Below are 21112 nucleotides of genomic sequence, written 5' to 3' on the forward strand. Positions count from 1 at the left end.
TATGATCTTCTCACCCTTCCAGAGCACGTGATTTTTTAATATGAGTTAAAGTGTCGTTCTTTTTTTGTGGGGGGGGGGGCGTTGAGTGAAAAACTATACATGCACATTTTTAAGGAAGCCCAAGCCTATAGTGAAAACAATATATAGTATAATTTACTCCATGTCTTCCTGAAGCATCTCCTTGACGAAATCCCTCGCTTCCTCTGATATGATTCCAAAGTACTCATCAGGAAAACTATAGTCCACTTGGATTACATTAGAGCAAGTTTCTTCTTGACTGTCATCAAGAAAGGGAGATAATCCACTCAATAAAGCATACGTCACCACCCCAATACTCCTGTAATAAAGAATGGAGAAGTCAGATTATACATGTACTTAAAAGAGCGAGGTGAATGAGAAAGATGGAGCGAAGGATATATGTACTTGTAAAGCATTACAAATACAAGTACACGAAATCGTCACAAACTTCAATCAAAAGTACAAATTTTGCCTTTGGTTTACATGTAATTTAAACTTAACAAAAAAAAAAAACGAGACAGCAGACGTCCGTTTTATCACTTAACGTTAAAGATTCAGCCTTTTCCCATTATCCCCTAGTACAATACATTATTATAGTACATCTTCTTAGAGGTCCACTCACTTTTACTTAACTTAATGTGCGAAAACAAGAAAAAAATATGAATTTAATAATACCATATTAATTTGTTCTTAAAACTATTAATGGGGCAATACATTTTATAACACCAGAAACAACCCCATCATTTATTTTATACTACCAAATTTTGTGGTGCAATTTAAGCGTTTCAATATACGGATGACTTTCGAAAGACCAAATGCTACGGATTTCCACAATGCATACATGTAAATGAGTATTTTTTCCGGAAGTATAAGACGACCAAACGAAAAATAACCACCTGCTGATTCAATTGATATAATCTTTCTGCTGCATAATATGTAACGGTCGTCTGAAACCAAAGAGTGCAGAATAAGTTTTAATTTAAGAAGTATGTCAATGAAATTTATGATAGATGTTCTATATTTTGATTTGCATATCAAAATTGACTGCATGACACTGCTTATTATACCATAAACAAACTCACCATATATCTGTGAATAATCCGACTGGTGTTCCTTTAATTATTTCCGGTGCTAGGAATTCTGGGCATTCTCGAAACGGGTGAACATAGTAGTTGTTGTAGATATGTTTTGCATCGCCAAAATCACAAAGTTTGAGCCTAGTTTCACCCATAACTATCTCGACAAGAAGGTTTTCAGGCTGCAAGTATAAAAATATTTGTATTACGTTGTATTATTTTTAACAGTTGTTGGAGAAAAAAAAAAAAAACTGATATATTTTTGCACAGTTATGATAAAACAAATAATTGAAATACTGTTAATCCAATAATTTAAAATATTGTGGTAAAATACTGAAAAAAATCATTAACTTGCAGAGGATATGTGTTGTAGGTGTGCGTGCCATGCAAATGTATTTAAGTATCTTAATATATTTCAGTAAATTACCGTGGAAACAATTAAATTTGAGGAGAGGATGCGTACGGACAATATGGTCTTCTATGTGAAGTTATTTCAGATTCGAATCAAATGAAATATATTTCTTTGATTACAAGATCGGATAGTTGTTGAAATATACCCTGTATCTAGTAGTAATTACTTTCGAATTGACGCAAGAATTCACAAGAAATAACTTATCATCACTGTTAATGCTGAAATGATACTCAGCGTGGGCTGTCCTGACATTTCATATTTCACTTTTCGTTTTTGAACGAGGACTAACTGACTGTTTTGAATCTTACCCCAAAGTTAAGAATGTTGGCTGGTCATTGTCAGTAAGATTTTCGGGTTTCCCATCAAACACAACTCAAATGTTATTCGAGGAAATTAAATGAAATATTTGTTATTTCATCAGTGGTTCAAATAGAAAAAAAAACTACTAAAAATTTTCAAATACTTATATCTCAAAAACGAACACACTGACCCATCTATTTTTTTTCTTTTTTTCAATATAATTGTTCTAGCATGAAAGATCTTCAAAGAATTCAAAACCCTTTGAAAATCGTGTTATTCTTGAATATACCAACAAACATCCTTCAGGCCAGTGATTTTTTTCAAAGCAAGGTTGGCAATGCTCTTAAATTTCATTTATAATTGCTCTTAACCATTAAATGTCACCGCAAAGTTGTCACCATTTCACAAAGAAAGTTGTTAATATGGACAGGTGTCATTCGAGTGACCTTTAAAGTTTTTTTTAAGGCAGGGAATGACACGAATTAAATTTATGAGTAAACAAGCAATTGATGGTTTGTGACGGAATTGACGGTTATTCCAATTTCCGTTATAACATGTTCTCGAGATAGGGATACTGAATGGATTCTAAGACTTGCTCGTTCTGAAAAAGAGAATGCGTGTACCCTCCTAGATATAAATCGAGCCCATTTCACCTTACTGATAACATTTTCAAGGGAGAATGAATTCGTACAACAGAATGGTTGAAAATCTTGTATGACATTGTGTTTTGTGCGCAACCCTGCAATCAAGCGGGAACGTAATTGACAATTTTAATTAGATTATTGTACAATAAAATGGTTGAAAAACGTATAAATATGGCAACGCCACACCTGCATTTATATAATTTACCTTAATATCCAGATGGGCAATTCTACAATTGTGTAAATACTGTGTTACTGTCAACAGCTGAGCCATGTAACCGGCAGCCTCGTATTCATCGAAAAACTGTCGTCTGCAAACGAATTCGAAGAGCCTGCCTAATGGCGCCCTGCAAATGGTAAAGTGGTAAAAGTTGTTTGACCGTCTTCTGTATTTGTTTTAATGAAATATATATAAGGATACCAGATTGACATCGAAATTCTTTATCAATCTGAGTGTGAATAAATGGCTAGAACGCATCCATTGTAATAATAAATTCAACCACAAAATATCAATTTGAGAATAATCGTGTTTGTTTTCAAGATAAATTGTTGGTGTTACAGGGTAATAGGAAAGAAAAGAAGAATATTTTATTTCAGTTACAGCGAGTAATATAGTTAATTTCAGAGGATATTGTCGGTCCTATTTTGACTGAATTGCCACTACCTGAACTAGTTAACAGGATAATGTTGACAACGTGATTCAAACTTTCTTCAATTTCATAGGTTTGATGGAAAGTTCAATTGTCTAGTGATTGTTATTCAAATAAGAAAAGACCAACTCCCTCCTGGTGTTTACTATACATTACTCGCCGAGATGACAAATTATTGAAGTGACCATTAGGACACAATATGGAGACTTTAGGGGCATCTTTTATTTTGCTTAGGTTTCACGAACATGGTATAATAAGTATAGCTCTGCATTGAAACCAGACAGAAGCTTATGATACGTGATTCATGCATTTGTTAATGCCACAATGTTCTTGACTGGGGATCCTTAAGTAGGCCTTATAGAAACTGTATTCGAAAATAAAAGTGCAGAAGAAAGCTGGTCACTGGAAATATTAACACTTCAAAAAAGTTGGTCGCCTTCTACACAGAAAAAAATTGGTTTTTAAACAGACCAATACTTCATGTACAAATATTTATTTTGCATAAAAATACGTACAATGGCATAACAAATATGTATGCCGATGGTGACGTGTAAATGTCGTAAACTGGAATCAAATTATCGTGCTGTAGCGATTGTAGAGTGTTGTATTCTGCTTCCACGTGATCAACATCAGTCAAACGCTTGTGTATACACTTTGCCGCCATTTCTCGGCGAATACAATTCTGAGACACCTTCTTAACGATAGAAAATCTTCCCCTAAAATAGATGTTTCAATTGCAATAGCATAAAATGTTTCCCAACAAATTGAACATTTCTGGCATTTCAGAAAAAAAATAATATCAGTGGGATCTCCCGAATGGTGTTGTTTTGAAGCATGACAGTTTATGGGCAAAAAGAAAAGCAGAGGATATTTACCTAACGGAGCACCTGGTCCATGCTTCCGGCTCTGGGAGTCCGAGTTGCTTATTTACTTTTGTTCCTTTGTACATGTGTTTTTTTTTAGGTTATTTCTTGTACTTTGTTGTGAGTGTGTCTTTTTTCTTTTGATTACTTATCGAATCCTAGTCTCGCTTAAAACAATCAACATGTTTGATCGAGTTACATTTGATCACAGTTTGATCATACTTTATGACAATTCTTTCTCTCCTTTGATTTATTTTACACTATTTTTTTTCCTGTTTTTGTCTCCCACCTTTAATCTCTCTACCTTTGTCTCCAATCTCTTTCCTCTATACCCCTGTCTCCCATTCACCTTCTCGTCTCCCATCTCCCTTTTTAGTTGTTTATCCGACACCTCCTTTTATGTATCAAACATAATAACCTGTGTCTTGACTAAAGTGACCGAATTAACTTTATAAACCTATCGTACGCGTAAATCTTATCAATCTCTGAAATGAAATAGATGTGGCCTTCACATAATATCTATGATTGTCAAGTTAGTAGATTAACCTTGAAAGGGATGAACCCTGCCTGCTATTTTCTGGGTATATCGCGTTTAAGTACTAAGGCATCGCCCATATTGTTAGCAGGGGGTGGGGCTGGGATCTTTTTTGAAACAAGAGGCTCCAAGGAGCCTGAAAGGCGCACCTGGTTGAGTGTTGCCTTTCAAAGACAATAAATTTAACAAGTTGTCCAACAATTTTGACTCAAGAAGACTTTGATGAGACTTAAAAAAAAGGATCATTTCAGCAATTGAAAGTTTCATTTTACCTATCATAGTTTTCAGGATAAAGGGCTGAAAACTGTAAAAACAAACCTTTCTAGAGAAATAACTGTTACAAGGAGTCGTCTGACAACTTTTATCCATGAAGACTTTTGTATTTCTAATAATAAGGATCATTTCAGCTAGTGAAAGAATTTGACTAAACCTAATGGTTTTGGAGATATTTAAGAAAACTACTAACTGACCTCTTTGTTCTATTTTTAGTAAGGTGGCCATGTTTTTGACAGATCAAAAATACCCACCCTAGTTCTATGCAGAATATCCCAAGGAACATTCATACCAAGTTTGGTTCGAATTGGTCAAATAGTGTCAGAGGAGAAGATTTTTTAAAGAAATTATATTAAAAATAGCAAAAAACGTTGAAAAAGGGCAATAACTCCAACATGGCTTAATGGATTAAAACGAAAATTTGGCTGCAGATAGATCTCGTCATGCTAAACTGTTTTACCCGTTTTTTCAGACTTTGGCTAATTCTAACGGTTTTGGAGATAAAGGAGAAAAAACTAATGTCTGACCCCTGTGTTCTATTTTAGTAATGGCGGCCATGTTTTTCAATGGATCAAAAATCCCCATATCAGTTCTATGCAGGTTACCCAAGGAACATTCATACAAAGTTTGGTTCAAATTGGTCAAATAGTATCAAAAGAGAAGATTTTTGAAAGAAATAACATTAAAAATAGCAAAAACCGTTGAAAAGGGCAATAACTACAACATGGCTAAACGGATGAAAACGAAAATTGGACAGCATGCAGATAGGCTTCATCATCCTGAGCAATTTTACCATGTCAGAATTTAGTTAAACCTAACGGTTTTGGAGAAAAACTACTGTCTAACCCCTATGTTCTATTTTTAGTCACGGCGGTCATGTTTTTCAAAGGATCACAAATCCCCACAATAGTTCTATGCATGATACCCCAAGGAAAATTCATATTAAGTTTGGTTCCAATTGGTCAAGTAGTGTCAAAGGAGAAGAGTTTTGAAAAATTGTTAACAACGACGACGACAGACGACGACGAAGGACGCAAAGTGATGACATTAGCTCAAATAGTAAAAGCTCCTAATAAAAAAATTCTTAGCCGATATCAAATACCCCCCCCCCGACACACACACACACACACAGTATAATAGTTCTGAAAAAAATTCCCAACGATGTTAGAACTGTCAAATTTGCATTAAAAAATTTTTGGCCAAATCCGCGAAGCTGTTCTCCTTGTACTGTATAAGTATGATTTACATAAAGAGACGGGGTTAATGATGACTGTGGCTTTTTTAAAGTTTTCTTATGTCGATTGGAGATATTAATACATTTGACATCATTCGTAGTTTTGGGGGTCAAAATACAGAGAAGAAAACCTATTTAAATCCTAAAGTATAAAATTTAAAATAGAAAATCATAATTAAACAGGGCACATTTAGGGGATTATTCGCCGTGGACCTTGAATAAGTGTAAGTACACTTTTAATAGAAAATCCACAATTTTTTATGCTTTTTTTTGCTTTAGATTTGCTTTCGTTTTTGTTTGTTAGTTCGTTTGTTTGATATTAAATTGTTTTTGTTTGTTTATTTGTTTTGTTTACTTTGCATAACATGCTAATGTGTCAGTTCCTGTAACAATCAGGCAGTCGATGAAACATGGTATGCAAAAACCCTCATTTTGATAGTGTAATTTGACTGTTCGCACCATCAGAATCAAGAAAACAGACAAAATTTTTGCACATCATGCTGGACCATTGAGTTACAATTTCATTGAAATGCACTGAGAATGACCATTTCAAGGGCAGGTAACTCTGTCAAAACCCTCATTTTTCTAAGATTCTATTGAAAATTTTCTGCGCAAAGCCAGTGATGCAGAGATCGAATAATGGTTTTTCAAATAGGGAAAATATCCTTGAGTAATTATAGTACATTGTCAGATCGGTGGGGTTTGACATGCATCATTCTGATTTGTTTCCATTTTGCCTGATTCTTACTAACACTTACATTTAAATGTAGGAAGAGGCGGAATATACAAATGTAGTTCTAATGTAGACCTTTGAAATGACCTTTTCGAAGGATAATGAAATGTAGGATTGTTTTAACAACAGTGATTATCACAGATAAAAACAGCACGAAACACCTGTCTTGTATAACTAACATGCCACTTCAAACTGAGACAGTTACGAAATTATTTATTTTTTCGCAATTTCTTTTGGCTCAAGCGATGAAACCAATCAGATGTGTATCTCATACATGTATATGTATAGTGAAACTAGTCTTTATCATGCTGAATACTTTAACCCTTGTCAGAATTTGGCTAAACCTAACGGTTTTGGAGATGTATGCAAAAATCTACTGTATGACGCCTATGTTCTATTTTTAGTAACGGCTGCCATGTTTTTTTAACCGATCAAAAATCCAAACGGTCATTTTGTGCAGGATACTCTAAGGAACAGTCATTATAAGTTTTATGAAAATCTATTCAGTGGTTTCAGAGGAGAAGATGTTTGAAGAAATTGTTAACGACGACGATGACGACGGACGCCAAGTGATGAAAAAAAAAACAGAGTAAACGTGACTTCTTCTTCTCTATTTGTTTTCCCGTAACTCTGGTAAAAAACACAACAAAATCATACATTATCATGTCGGTAAAAAGTATACAAAAAAGAACCACTATACTACTAAGTTGAATTGTAGCCTGAGAGCCTGGCTCCATACTAATCAGCAGTGGATTGTTGTATGCAGGACCTGTATTGATTTTAACATACCTCGCAATTTCTTCAATGTCTGTGAAATCTTTGTCAAAATTTGACTTCCATCTTGACGTAGAATTTTCTATTCTTTCATTTAATTCTGAAATATACATGAAAAAAAAAGGATATCGGTACATGTACGGTCGGAAGAGTTGAGTATTATACATATTGCAGTGACGAATTCGAAAATTCCTAAATCGGGTAATTGGTCTGAAAGGGGCCTGCTTTAGTGATTATAATACAAAAATAACGTTTTCAGTCATGAAAGACCCCCATTGGATTCGCCTCTGCATTGTAAGTTGGTAGTCATATTTGTTTTAGTCGTCGTTAATTATGCATTCAAGCTTTAGCATAAATATGAATAGTTTATCATTCAAGATTTTGAACATATACAAAATGTACTGAAGTTCTTATCAAGTCATTAACTAGTCGATGTGCAGAGGCGATAATTCGTGGGTTTGAGTGCACTTTTAAAACAAAGCTTTGACGTTCAATATTTAAGTGTAAGTTTGTGTAAGAATCAGGCAAAATTGGAAAAAATCAGAAACGTGCATTCAAAAACCCACCGATCTGACAATATAATTTCGCTCAGGGATACTTTGTCTATTTGAAAGGATCATTATTTGATTCCTGTATCTCTGGATTTGCTCAGAAATTTTTCAATGGAATGTTTGAAGAATGGGGTTTTGGACAGAGAAATGTACATTTTCAGTGCATTTCAATGAAATTAGAATTCAATTTACCAAAATGATATGAAAAAATCCTTTCTTTTTTCTCGCTTCTTAGGGTACAAATAGTCAATTTAAACTTAATTTCAAAATGATGGGTTTTGTCATAGTACCATGTTTCACCCACTGCTGATTCTTACAGAGACTAACTCTTAACGTAAGACACCGGTTCAATGCACTCAAACTGACACGTTCCCGGATTTCAGACAAAAGATGCTTTCTTAATTTAAAATCCAATCCTTGTTTTGTGTTGGCGAAACTGGTAGGGTACTGAACTAGCAGGAACGAGTATGTGTAACCTTGACAAAAACGCACCTTAAAATGTACAGAAACAAGAAAACAAAGCCGTTTACATGTACTTCAAAATAGAAACGCGTCGTGGTTATTTCCACCTCCGACGATTTGTTTTATATATCAGTAACATGTGTTTGCACATGGCTTGCGTTGTCTTACACGTGAATAACATTTACTAGATGGATACAGAATTATTTAAAATCATCATGTTTTTTTCCGACGCAGTCGGTATATTTTTGCCTTTTACCCTTTGTCTTTAAAAACGCTCTTCCATGGAAACGCAAGTCACCTGACCGCAATTCTGTTTTCCGATTGGCCAAATACTGATAACATAATGGGGTTAAAAAAAACTGTATCAAAATTGCGTGCCATGTGTTATTTTTTTTGTTATATCGGTTATCTTGATAGTACTTGTTTTTTGTTCTGGTTAGCTGTTTGATTATGATTTGCGTTTCAGTCAGCAGTAAATTCATTGTGACCTGGCGCATTTCAGATTTAATATAACATATAAGTTTCATAATTGTTTTCCATACTCCTGTTTTTCAGCCTTTGAAAGAGTAGTCAAGGGATACAAGATACAAGATTCCAGCGGAAATCAAAAGAATGTTGTCCAGGGACAAAGACCAAACATGGAAAACAGACGCATACAACAAAGAACATAAAATAACCAAATTAACGCATACAAATTAACAAAAGTAAATGAGCAATTCCGACTCCACTAAAAACTGGGGGCATAGACCAGGTGTACCCACTCCGGTAGGGCAAGCGTCCTGTGCGTTTTTAGAATCACCCGCCGAGTTGCTCATAAAATGTCAAGTCCAGGGTAGACGCAGGAGAACTCTGACACGAAACATTCAATTAGATAATTAAACATAAAGTATAAAATCGACGACCACAGGAAAATTGCATGTAAACATGTATATATACGTGCATTAGGTAATCTATATAGTTTGTTAGGTACATGCTCTCCAAAAACGAGTCTTTAATCTGCCTATCAGTGCACTCATCGACCTTGTTTCAAAGAAATCGACGAAGCTCTACATGTTGTTTAATGTAATGAACAAACTGTGAGTCTTTTGTTTTGTATTTGGCAGTTTTTATCTAATCCTGGATTAGGACCTGTTGACTATGGTGATCCAATGTAGTTGTAGTGCATGACTTAGGGTATAGTTTCTTACATACTGGGGATATTGGAGTATAAAAGGTTGTGCATAAAATTGGGGTTCTGAATGACACTGGTGTACATGTAAAAGATCGACAATTGTGATTGACACCGGTATTAACGGTTACGTAAGAGATCGTAAGTAGAACGAGATCGACGATTATGATTGGTACCGGTGTCAAACGGTAACGTTAGAAATCGACGGCTGTGACTTAGTGCCGTTAATGGTTACGGTGTTTGACGGTTACGTACAAAATCAACGGTTGCGATTGTACCGGTGTTAAACGGTGATGTAAGAAATTGACGGCTATGATTTGACGGTAACGATAGACATCGACGGTTGTTATTGGTATCGGAGATTAACTATAACGGAAGTGATCGATGGTATTTATTATCAGGGGCGGATCCAGTGACAGATTTCCAGGCTGAGATTGCCTAATTTTTGCCCAAATTTTGCACGAAATTATTATTAACAAATTTTACAAAAAGGGGAAAGTTGTACACTCCGGAAACCCCAGGATTCGTCCCCTCCGATTGCTACAATATACTCAGTAAAGTTAATGCTCGAGATGGGGGTTTGAGTAACAAAAGGAAAGACATGAAATTTGAGTGACAATATCGTATTCTAAAGGCACCAATTTACAAATTTAGGGGTTAGAATGATATTAATGGTTCTGTTTGAAGGTAGTACAAAAGAATGGTTACAATTGGTTGGAGTCCCATACGTAGATAAAAATATATTTGGTGAAAACGGCAGGGAAAGGGGAGGGGGGGTAAATGCGACTTTTCATGTCTACCTATTAGTAAAGAAAACAAGTGCCGACTTAAAAATGGCTGTTTTCCTATATGAACTTATTTTCACTCAGCGCGTTAAGTTGACCACTGAGGTGACTTTAAACATATGTTAGGAATTAATTTTTTATTCGTACTGAGGGAGATATAATTGTGCTTGCAATTCAGATTTGTTAGTCAATGCGTGACCCTTTTCATTCCCCGTCAGATCCATGTGTACATGTGAATCATCTTAAAGTTGTTTATTAACAACTGTTGTAGGCGAAAAACAAGGACTATAACCTTTAGAGAAATTCGGTTTGTCACTGATTAAAGTTTTAAATTCGTTAGATAACTTTGAGAATATAGGCCACTCTTATAAAACTTGAAAATACTGATCTAAATCCCATTGTCATATCGAGTTTGGTTGTAGAATTATAGTCAGATATAAAACATGCAACGAAAATATATTGGCACCTATTCACTATTTTGACTGGAAAAATCACGAATTTTGTTACGGGAGACCAAAAACAGTACGTAAAATACTGAAAAGCTGTCTATTTAAAAGTTATTGAAGCTATTCAAGTGATGGTGTAACCTTTATACAATATCTACAATAGACAGACCACGAATTCTGTATCCCTTCTTATTTTCCGAACTGTGCGCGCATGTGCACCTAAAATCGACTTCATGAAAAATTGCTCAACACCCCGCCTGCTTATATTAATCTCCTTTCATGTCTATTGAGCTAAATAAAACTAAACCCCGCTTCTGTCTTTGATTCAGTATGGTAAGTATTGTGGCTAAGTAGAAAAGTACCAGCTCATGATCTGTGATTTTTTTTCACAAATACGGCAGCAGAGTGATACGCAGTTAAACAGGAAGTGGTCCGAGGTCGGCGGAGGATTTATATTTGTAAGAGTGACACGGCGGAGGAGATTGGTGTAATTTTCCTACTAGCCGATGAGTAAAAGCATTGAAATAGCGAAAATATTGAACACGAGCCTTAAATTGATCGGCAAGTACTTCTTTATAAAGACGGTCGTACAGTATAATTGTTTTGACAACTTTACTGCATTGTGTGACACGCCAGCCTAGCAACACATTCAAAGTAATTCGAACTTGACTGATGTATGCTAATACGAATTTCTGGACATTTTAAAGGGCATTCCATAATTTGGGTCTCTGTTATGGAAAAAAATCAGAAAAAATGATAGCAACTAATGAAAATTATGATTTCAAATAATAGTATTTTACCAGTCACATGATTTATATCAAGTCCTCTTATATTCTTTGTCCGAAAAGTGCACACAATATACCCTTACCATTAAACCTTACGGAACTCTTCAAAAACTTGATTACAACTTGATCAGCTACAGTTGAACGATTTTCGAAAATGTCCTCATTTATTTTGGGATATTAGTACTTTTAAAATCCGTCATTGCTAATTTAGTCAAAGTCACAAAAATTATAGTTTTAAAAAACATGGTATTTCGAATCAAGGCTTCACTTTATATTTCTCTTACCATTATCAGATGGAATGGTAACTGGTTGTGATGGCTGACTAGGTTCGCTCATACTTATACTATTATTTGAGCTGACCCGGAATTGATAAGTTATACCCGGGGTCAAATCACCAATGAATTGTGACGTGTTTGGGACATAGGGTATTGCTGCTTGCCAGGACTCTGACCCTGAAATTAAAAAAAAAAACCTGGATATTTAAAATTCATATCATTAACCTGTATTTAAGGAGGTAGACCTTGTTTAAGGGGCATAACTCTTACAAATCTCCCATTTCACACTTAACAAAATGGCAAAATATAAAACGTCGGACAACACCTTATAATTTAACCTTCAATGGATTGCAAAAAATGACAATAGATCTTTTTCATATTCCCGACTTTGTCTTTTTTCTTTGTCTTCTTTTTTTTTAATTTTGAGCAAAGGGAAGTAACCTTCCAACACAAAAGACTGGTTTACTGTCCGATTGGAGCAATAGACAGCAGTAGACTTCAAATTAAAATATTTGACTTATTGTTGCTGTGGTAAGTACTTGGTTATATTTGAATAATTACTTTCAAACCATTTAGCTACTTACCGAAGCGTAAATAGCTTAGGTTTCAAAGAAATATGTTTGCTGTTCTTCCTTTCCCGAATGAGACCGCCAACCAGGTTGCCGGGTGTTGGCGGGTTACGTCCCTTTGAATAAACTTGCTTAATTGGCTTGCATTCCGCAAATATGAAAAACGACTATTGTTCTACATCCATTTGTCTAATTGATGTTAGGAATAACACGATAATCGATATACAAATAGTTTCATGATTATTTTGAACCTATTCAATTGCTCAATATAAGCAAGTAAACTTCGCCCAAGGCACAATATAAGATTTGTTTCAAAAAGTATAATGTCATAGAAGCGTCTGTCGACGACGACAAACACATCAAAAATAGCTCCATTGGCTGAAGAAATCGAAGAAAATAATAAGAATATTTTACCATTTTCTCTGAACTCGATTGTATATCCCTGTATCTGTTTGTTTCCAGAAGGAGGCGACCATTCCAGGTGTACGGAAGTTCCTACTTGACTCCGTATCACAGGCCGAGTCGGAGGCAGAGGGCGATCTAAATTAGATATTTATGGAAATGATAGGGATTTCAATATACCTGCCTTTGTAATAGAAAAGTAAATTAGCTTACCAATAATGAAAATATCAATAGATAGTATTTTTTACTATTTCAAGGAATAGGGCATTTTCTGTTACTAGCTGTTTGCAATAAATAAGAAATTAACCAATGTGATAGACATGTCATTAGCATATATACTTAAATTTCAGTTTGTTCAATAACTTAACAGACAACAACCTCCGAATGAATGCGAGTTGCTTTTGAGGTGCTTTTTTCACCAATCAAAGTTGTGGCTCACAAACTGAAAACTATGCTTTAATGACTTAGTTTTTAACTCCACTAAGAGTTGCTTAAAAAACTAAACTAAATTGTAGTGTAACACACCAAACTAAAATTCAATCTGTAAATTACAAACTACACTAGCGGCGCGTCACCTATCCTAAATGTAGTATTAATTGCAAACTCAGATCATTGTTAAAAGTGACTCATCAACTGCGTTTGGATTGGGTGAAGTTATGATTTGTTATCACAAATTGCAATGGTAGTGAGCGTTGTTTTAGTTATGATCAATTATCTTAGTGGCAGTGCAACTCATCGAACAAAAAGGTAATAATAACTCACCAACTGCACCGAGCGTTGCTTTAGTTATCAAGGATATTATTTGTATTGCAACTCATCAAACTAAAAGGTAATCTATAACTCACCAACTGCACTGAGCGTTGCTTTAGTTTTCAAGAATCTTAATTAAAGTGCAACTCGTGGAACTAAAACGTATTTGTATTACTCACCAACTACACTGAGTGTTGCCTTTGTTATCACTGATCCTAGTTCACTAGTTGCTATACACGAGTACTCGCCACTGTCAGCTGGACAAGTATTGTGTATCTGGATAAAATCAAGGAGTTATAGAACATGGTTTAAGTTTTATGTAAGAAAAGAACATGTAATCAGTTATAATGGATTCAAACGGCATTACCCGTATAAATATAGCACTCAGTGTATATTCGTTAATGGGGTGTCATGCTTTTGCGTCAGTTTTTGAAATATTCACTTTTTCATTTGCGCCACAAGGCTGTACTTCATTTGCACCAAAGAGAAGTTATTTCGTTTGCGCTATTGTCCAAGTAACTGTTAGGTAAAGATAGATGAAGAAAATTTCAAGTAAATATTTTTTTTCCGATTTGTGCTAACACAAAACTGTAAGCCTCTGGTGTTAAATTGTATATGATCTCAAAATTTTCCAAATGTATACAATTCATGGATCTAAAAATGAAAATTTTGTTCCACTTTTACATGCATTTCTATCATACAGGAAAAAGCAAAGATTGCTATCAAAGTGGGGGTATAATAATGATATAAATTTGAATGGCGAAAATGAAATGACCGCAAAACCGTTGATTTGGATCGAAGATATAATATTTTCAATTTTATTGCGCTCATATCAGACTGTTTTATTAAATGACTACACTTCACTCACCTTCAGAGTAGCAAAACCATCTTCACCATATATTATTTTGATTCGATGGTTGGTAGTTAGATTGATGCTATCGTTGAGACGCCATGAAATATTAGGTCGAGGCCTACCACAGATTCGGCAGGTTAATACAGCTGTATTGGATGCATTCACCACAGCACTAGTCAGAGGCTGATGGACCGAGGGTGACATCTCATACTGAAGGTCATGATGGGATATCTGGGTAAGGAAACAGACGTGAAATAATTTACCTGGAAAGACTTTGATGAAACTTACATCCGGGACAATAATAAAAAAAAAACAGCAATACGGTATGGGCGCTGATATTGATGCCTATTGCTCTTTCGGAACGCAACAATATACATAATAGTCTTTATCTCAACATTTCAAAGATACTACAGTTTTTCGGTACATGAACAATTATGATCTACCTGGGGTTCTAATGCTGTAGATGTTACTCCCTAAAACACACGCACAACATAACGAAATTTGCCATGTTAATATGAATGGTCTTTTGTGGTATTCGATCATGTCAAAATACACATTTTACATCAATTATTTTTCTCCTCTTTGCAGTAAAGTATTTTTTAAATTTTGAGATTATTAATAAGTTAAAAACATAAAACGTACTCGTCATGCATCACAAATCTACACCACCAAAATACATATAAATGGTATTGATATATTGATTAAGTAGAACTTGAAAATTACTTTTCTTGCCGCCTTCTCATATTCGCCTTTAATTGGTAAGGGCAGCGTCTTGCTCCTTCTGTCCAGGCTATAGAATATCACATCCGACGTCCGTCTTTCTGGACGAAGACCTTGCATACGGAGCTTAAATAACTGCCACGAACTTTTCCTGTCAGACAAGATTTCATGTTAATAAAAGACATTAGAAAAGAAAAATGGACTTTATGATACTCTTAGATAAAAACGAGCTCACGTTTTTGGCTCATACTCTTGCATGGATTCGCTGTTGGTTCATCGCATGTAGAATGATAGCATACTGTAGCAATCTTTGCCTTTGTTTAAAATAGCGAAGTAGTTTTTGTTCTAATGATCTATATAATGCCTTGTAGATTTTTATATTAACTGGTATTTTGCATGCACATGTTTTAACCTTCACAAACTGCAATATTTGTACATTGTGAAATCGCCCATACCTCAAACTCCCCTCGCCTTCACGTGGTCCGATGACATATCCGGGTACCCAACCTTCTGCTGCTGGTGAGGTGGCATTGGCGGGACGGTGCACGAGAAACATGTTGTGCTGATTGGTTGACAAAATCTGTATCACTTCTCCCTTATTCACGGAAATTTCGTCTTCCTTAAATGCCATGTAGTCGCACACGACAGTTCCGACATGAATTGAACCATCTTCATGCTGAAGTATACAATTATATGTATCGTTGAGTTGAAATGCTACATCCATTGGGAAATAATAATAATTATGTTTGTACATGTACATGGATTGGTACGAATGGAATATTGTATAAGGACATTCTATCAAGTAAACACTAGACTATACTTCGCATTTCACCAACATTATAATCCTGGAAGAATATTTTTTTTTGAAATCGGGATGTCTAAAGTAGCATATATACATTATCCATGAACAGATCCTGTGCATATATGAAGAGTATATATCACTGCATTACGCATTCAGTCTATAATTAATTCAATTGTCTACATTTTCTGACATTATATTTCAAATGGATGATCAGTATTAGTGAGCCGGGTGTATCCAGAATCTAAAAAAAGGGGGCTCGAGTTCCAGGCGATTATTTCCTCATTTTGGTCAAACTTTCACGCAAAATTAACATTTTCCAACAAAAAGCAAATTCTAATCCCCGGAACACCCATGACCCCGCCCCAATAGAACCGCCCCCTGTATTGGATCTAACAATTCGAAATACTTATAAACCTTTCATTTGTTTAGAAAAGGAAATTTACATGTACTTGTATATTTCATTTTTTGAATTGGAACATTTAACTTTGCGCATGCTTTTTAGCGTCCCATGCAGAAAAATTCTCTTGTAATATTAAAAAAAAATAAAATTCCATTTACATTACTTAATGACGTTTTCCTGCCATTATCTCCTTGAAAGGGGGTTGTTAAAATGATTATTTTTTTTGTAATTTTATCATGTTTAGATTTATGCAAAAAAAAACTTCTCAAACAATTTAAAGACAATTGTTTGCATCTTTTCAAACACTATACGTAGTTGCTCATTGAAAATACATTCTTCTGCACGATTTTTCAAGATGACAGAAAAGAATGCTCGGCATGATAGGTTTGATCTACCTTCTGTAATCACTTTAAATACTGCCACTTTGACCGCCATAAAGATTATACGACAGGAACATAAAAGCCAACTAGAGGCCCTTGTGGTAAGAATATGGTAAACAAAATTAGTTGATCTGGAGGATTTAAGTAGCAGTCTTTGTAAGAATCATGCAAAGTCTGTGATATGTGATTACCCCGCCCCCCTCCGAAACAAAAAGGCTACACATTTTTATTTTTGTTAATAAGTTTCTTTATACGTGGGTCTAAATGATGAACTGTATAATTATACATGACAATTCCTCTGCTCTTAAAAGATAAACCACATTCTACAATACGATCTATATAATTTTTATCTCCTAGGAACAAGGATTATATGAAAAAGCCAAATGTTATTTTTTAACTATAGCATTTTAAACAAAGTATCAAAAATAAAAAAAAATATGTAGGCTTTCAAGCCACGAATCACATTTTGCATGATTCTTATCTGGAGTGTTACTTAAATGGTGCCTGTGCTGCTTCAGTAGAGTTATGTTGAAAATTGGACCATGCATGCTGTCATTTGTATTGTTCGTACAAACAGAACTAGCAACACTCTGAATTAGCTCACAAAGAATATCACTGCTTCTAGGACACTTAAGGAGGTAGACCTAGGGTAAGGGACGTAACTTATGAAGTCAGTGATATGTTTGTATCATATTCAATTTCACCAAAGGCTATCAAGCTTTCATTTGACACAGAATGAAATTAATCTAAGTTACTTTGATGCTTACATGACATTGATGTAAAATGCTGAATACAAACGTTCCAATGATTTTCAAGAGTGGTGTCCCTTACACTAGGTCTACCTCCTTAAATCATACTAAATCCTCAAGTTGGATAATCTCCCATACAATGACCTGTTGTGCATATCTAAATGTGACGCCAGTGCTTCCTGTACATGTAAATCTATTTAGCAGATAATTAGGAATTGCGCTTACATGGTTTTAACATCGACTGAGTTCAGTTGAATTACCCCTTCCGTGCATTGTTCTACATACACATTTGACTGCTTACATTCCTATTGAATTTCATTCAAATCAATAGGAAATTGAAGAAGAATTGAGCTCACACGATTTTGTCATGCGAAACCTTTTTGTTGAATTTTTATTAAGCCTTCCTTATTTGATGTCCATTGATCGGTCTGGGAAGATTTGCGCTTATATTATATTTCTACAGAACAGACGGATAGACAATATGTAAAACTCCTAAGCTCGGATAAGTTCCGTGACAGATATCCCACAATATACATCTTCTTTCATGCATATATACATATATATGTGATGCCTAACATTCTTATAAGATTTCATAGAAATCCATAAAGCGGTTCATGAGGAATTCCGCTTTCAACGTAAGTGGACAGAGCAGCGTCCGGACACACAGGCGGAAAGGCATGACAGACCAATAGATTGATCATGCGGTGAATATTACTCCCAACCTTTTCTTTCATTTTCAAGATACAGCGGAATGTCAGCATTGTCGGGTCTTTGTGTTAAATATATTGTTTTTCTGTGCCAATTTTCTGCGCAATCGGAACTACTCGGCAATTACACTAAACAATAACCTCGGGTGCAAAAACAAGAATTTCTTTTTGAAAAAAATACCGAAATTGAAGTCATATGCAACTCAAAGAAATTCTATCCACCAGACGACGCTTAAAAATTTGACTATATATCACTAGAAATAAAGAACAATAACTGAGCCAAGAATTTTGGCGCGAAGCGAGGAACTAGAAAAGGTAATGGTAAAATTTCAACTAGTAAAATCATAATTTCAGAATTATCAGTAGGATCGGTAAAATTCCGGAAAAATTCTTCCGACGCGTGCATCCGAGGTTTTTCTTTTGTGTAACTAGAAAAGCTTAGGAGTTCCGATTGTTTTCTGCGTGCTGGCGACATATTCTGGTCCTACGAAAATATGTAACCATTTCCAGGTTTACTACATATTACTCTGCTTCAATTGAACTCGAAGTTTAGGGCGACTATAGAATAATAGGATAATTAATTTGAAAGAGTGAAATCAATAACCAAAATTTTATAACGAGTTCCGAAGAACGCCTTGATTGAACGAGTGTGCGGAACATGTTCCGCGCACGGGTTAACTCCTCAAGCGTTCATCACAAGTGATCATATTTTGGTTATTGACGATAACCTGTTGATTATCCAATTTATCATTAGATATTTTTTCATAATTTATCGACATTTTCAACATGAATTTGAAATTCTGTGATTGACGGATTGTTATCAAAGTTTTGGCGGAAGAAAGTCCGAGAGTGAAATTACCGAATTTATTTCATAGTGTTACATGCAATTATCGAAATTTATTACAATGGGAACTTTCGATAAAACACTGCTGTCTATATAATAAGGTTTTTTGCCCTTGACTACTTTTAAAACATCGTACGAGTCTTAATCCCCAACTAACCACAGTCACATCTGTCTCGATCAACCACCTATATTTAACAATAACCTGTATCCCGTATGTAGTGCATTCCATGGAAAATCAACCTGTTTATAAATACCATCTGTCTTATCTGACCATGATTTTGCCCTCCCTTTGAAGGACACATACATGTAAGACAGTTTTGGTTGAGTATGGATTTCTAATGTACTTGACTATCTTTGCCTTTCAGATTCGGGTTTCGCACGGACAATTCTTATGCCAAAAGTAAGAATCCTGGCTAATAGACTTTCATGTTTTCCAACCTTCATATTTTTATAGTAAAATTCAAATCATATTTGCAGATTAACCTAATTTGCCTGCGCATTCATAATATAGAGTACAAATTTAACCTAAACTCCGATGGGAAAAGTCAAAACAATTTCGAAATATCGATTTCTAAGATATATAATTCACGCAAAATTAGGTAGGCATTGTTGATTTCCGATCTATAGTTCGAGAGATTCATGGTACATTATAGCAACGGGGTCCATTATTCGTCAATGGGACACCTCTCTGAATATTGAACCATCTGATTACAAGAAAAACCTCGGTAGATGTACATGTAATAGATTATTAAAATTCCACAACCGTGTGCATCTGGTATATAGCATGCTTGGTATATTCTTTTAATTTCAAATAAGCATGCTTGGTATACATATACCCTTGGTAGCAGATTTTGACATCCATTTGTTGCTTCTGATGACCTCCGTTGCTATACTGATTGAGGACAGCAGACCTTCTCTTTTGAAGTAAAAAGTAAAATGAAGCCAATGGCATATTTTCATTCAAAGACATTTCCTAGCATAGCAGAAAGTATATCTTAAATAAAATTTCTTTGAAACTAGTTGTCTCAAAATTAACTGTTAAAAATACACAAAATTACCTTTCAACAGTAATTATATGTTACATGTTTTTATTAACATTAATGATTAAAGCATGACTGGAAATAATAGATATTTACCAGACACGTTCTTTATGGTAAAACAGACAATTTTTGTTTATTTTAATTGCAATCTATTTGTTTTTATTAAATTCTGGCTTGTTTCTAATAATAAGTGCATTTTGGAAACTTTTTAAGAATTGTAATTTTTAAATCTATAATCTTTATATAAGTTTGTCACATAAATTTTATATTTTTAATTATTTAATTAACAATATCACTCTTACTGAATAGTAATAATTAACTAAAAATTCTTTTACATTTTATCATTAACATTTTTTAAACACACTGCTCTAATTACTGTGACTTTTTTCTTGTGACTTTCCTTAACAAGAGCCTCCCAGGGGCCTGAATCGCTCATCTAGTTAAATGTTTGCCTTTCAAGGGCGATAACTCTAGCAAGGTATTGTCCGACAATTTTGACTCGAAGACGACTTTGGTAGGACTTATCATAAGGATCATTTCATCAATTGAAAGTTTCATTCTATCTATTATAGTTTTCAGGATATTGACTGAAAACTGCAAAAAAACGTAATTTTTCACTTTCAAGGGCAATAACTCTTACATGGAGTCGTCAGACAACTTTGATAACAAGGATCATTTCGGCAATTGAAAGAATTTGGCTAAACCTAACGGTTTTGGAGGTATATGAGAACAACTTCTGACTGACTGACCCCTTTGTTCTATTTTAGTAACAACAGCCATGTTTTTCCATAGATCAAAAATCCCTACCACAGTTCTATGAAAAATACCCTAAGGAACATTTATACCAAAATTTGGCTTAACATAATGGTAAAATGGCAACAACTCAAACATGGCTTCACAAAATAAAACAAAAAA

General features: G+C 34.8%; 1 protein-coding gene and 1 long non-coding RNA gene across 3 annotated transcripts in view; one reads left to right on the plus strand and one right to left on the minus strand.

Annotated features, from left to right (window-relative positions):
- The window catches only part of LOC148600061 (triple functional domain protein-like), a 210575-nt gene that overhangs the window by 2433 nt on the left and 187030 nt on the right, over nt 1-21112 (minus strand). For both annotated transcript variants that reach the window (XM_088558975.1, XM_088558976.1), the window contains 11 exons: nt 15731-15951; nt 15279-15426; nt 14571-14786; nt 13882-13978; nt 12965-13090; nt 11991-12158; nt 7525-7609; nt 3613-3813; nt 2656-2794; nt 1101-1276; nt 158-337 (listed from right to left, as the gene is read on the minus strand). In XM_088558975.1, the coding sequence (XP_088415101.1) occupies nt 158-337; nt 1101-1276; nt 2656-2794; nt 3613-3813; nt 7525-7609; nt 11991-12158; nt 12965-13090; nt 13882-13978; nt 14571-14786; nt 15279-15426; nt 15731-15951 (1757 nt within the window). The remainder of the gene's footprint in view (nt 1-157; nt 338-1100; nt 1277-2655; nt 2795-3612; nt 3814-7524; nt 7610-11990; nt 12159-12964; nt 13091-13881; nt 13979-14570; nt 14787-15278; nt 15427-15730; nt 15952-21112) is intronic.
- On the plus strand, nt 9494-13147 carry LOC148600062 (uncharacterized). Its single transcript, XR_015918095.1, has 3 exons — nt 9494-9598; nt 11323-12512; nt 13013-13147. It is a non-coding gene; the product is annotated as an uncharacterized LOC148600062 (long non-coding RNA).

The sequence above is a fragment of the Perna viridis genome, chromosome 13 (assembly GCF_037379345.1).
Source record: "Perna viridis isolate PV_CMFRI_1.1 ecotype Kerala chromosome 13, ASM3737934v1, whole genome shotgun sequence".
NCBI lineage: Eukaryota > Metazoa > Mollusca > Bivalvia > Mytilida > Mytilidae > Perna > Perna viridis.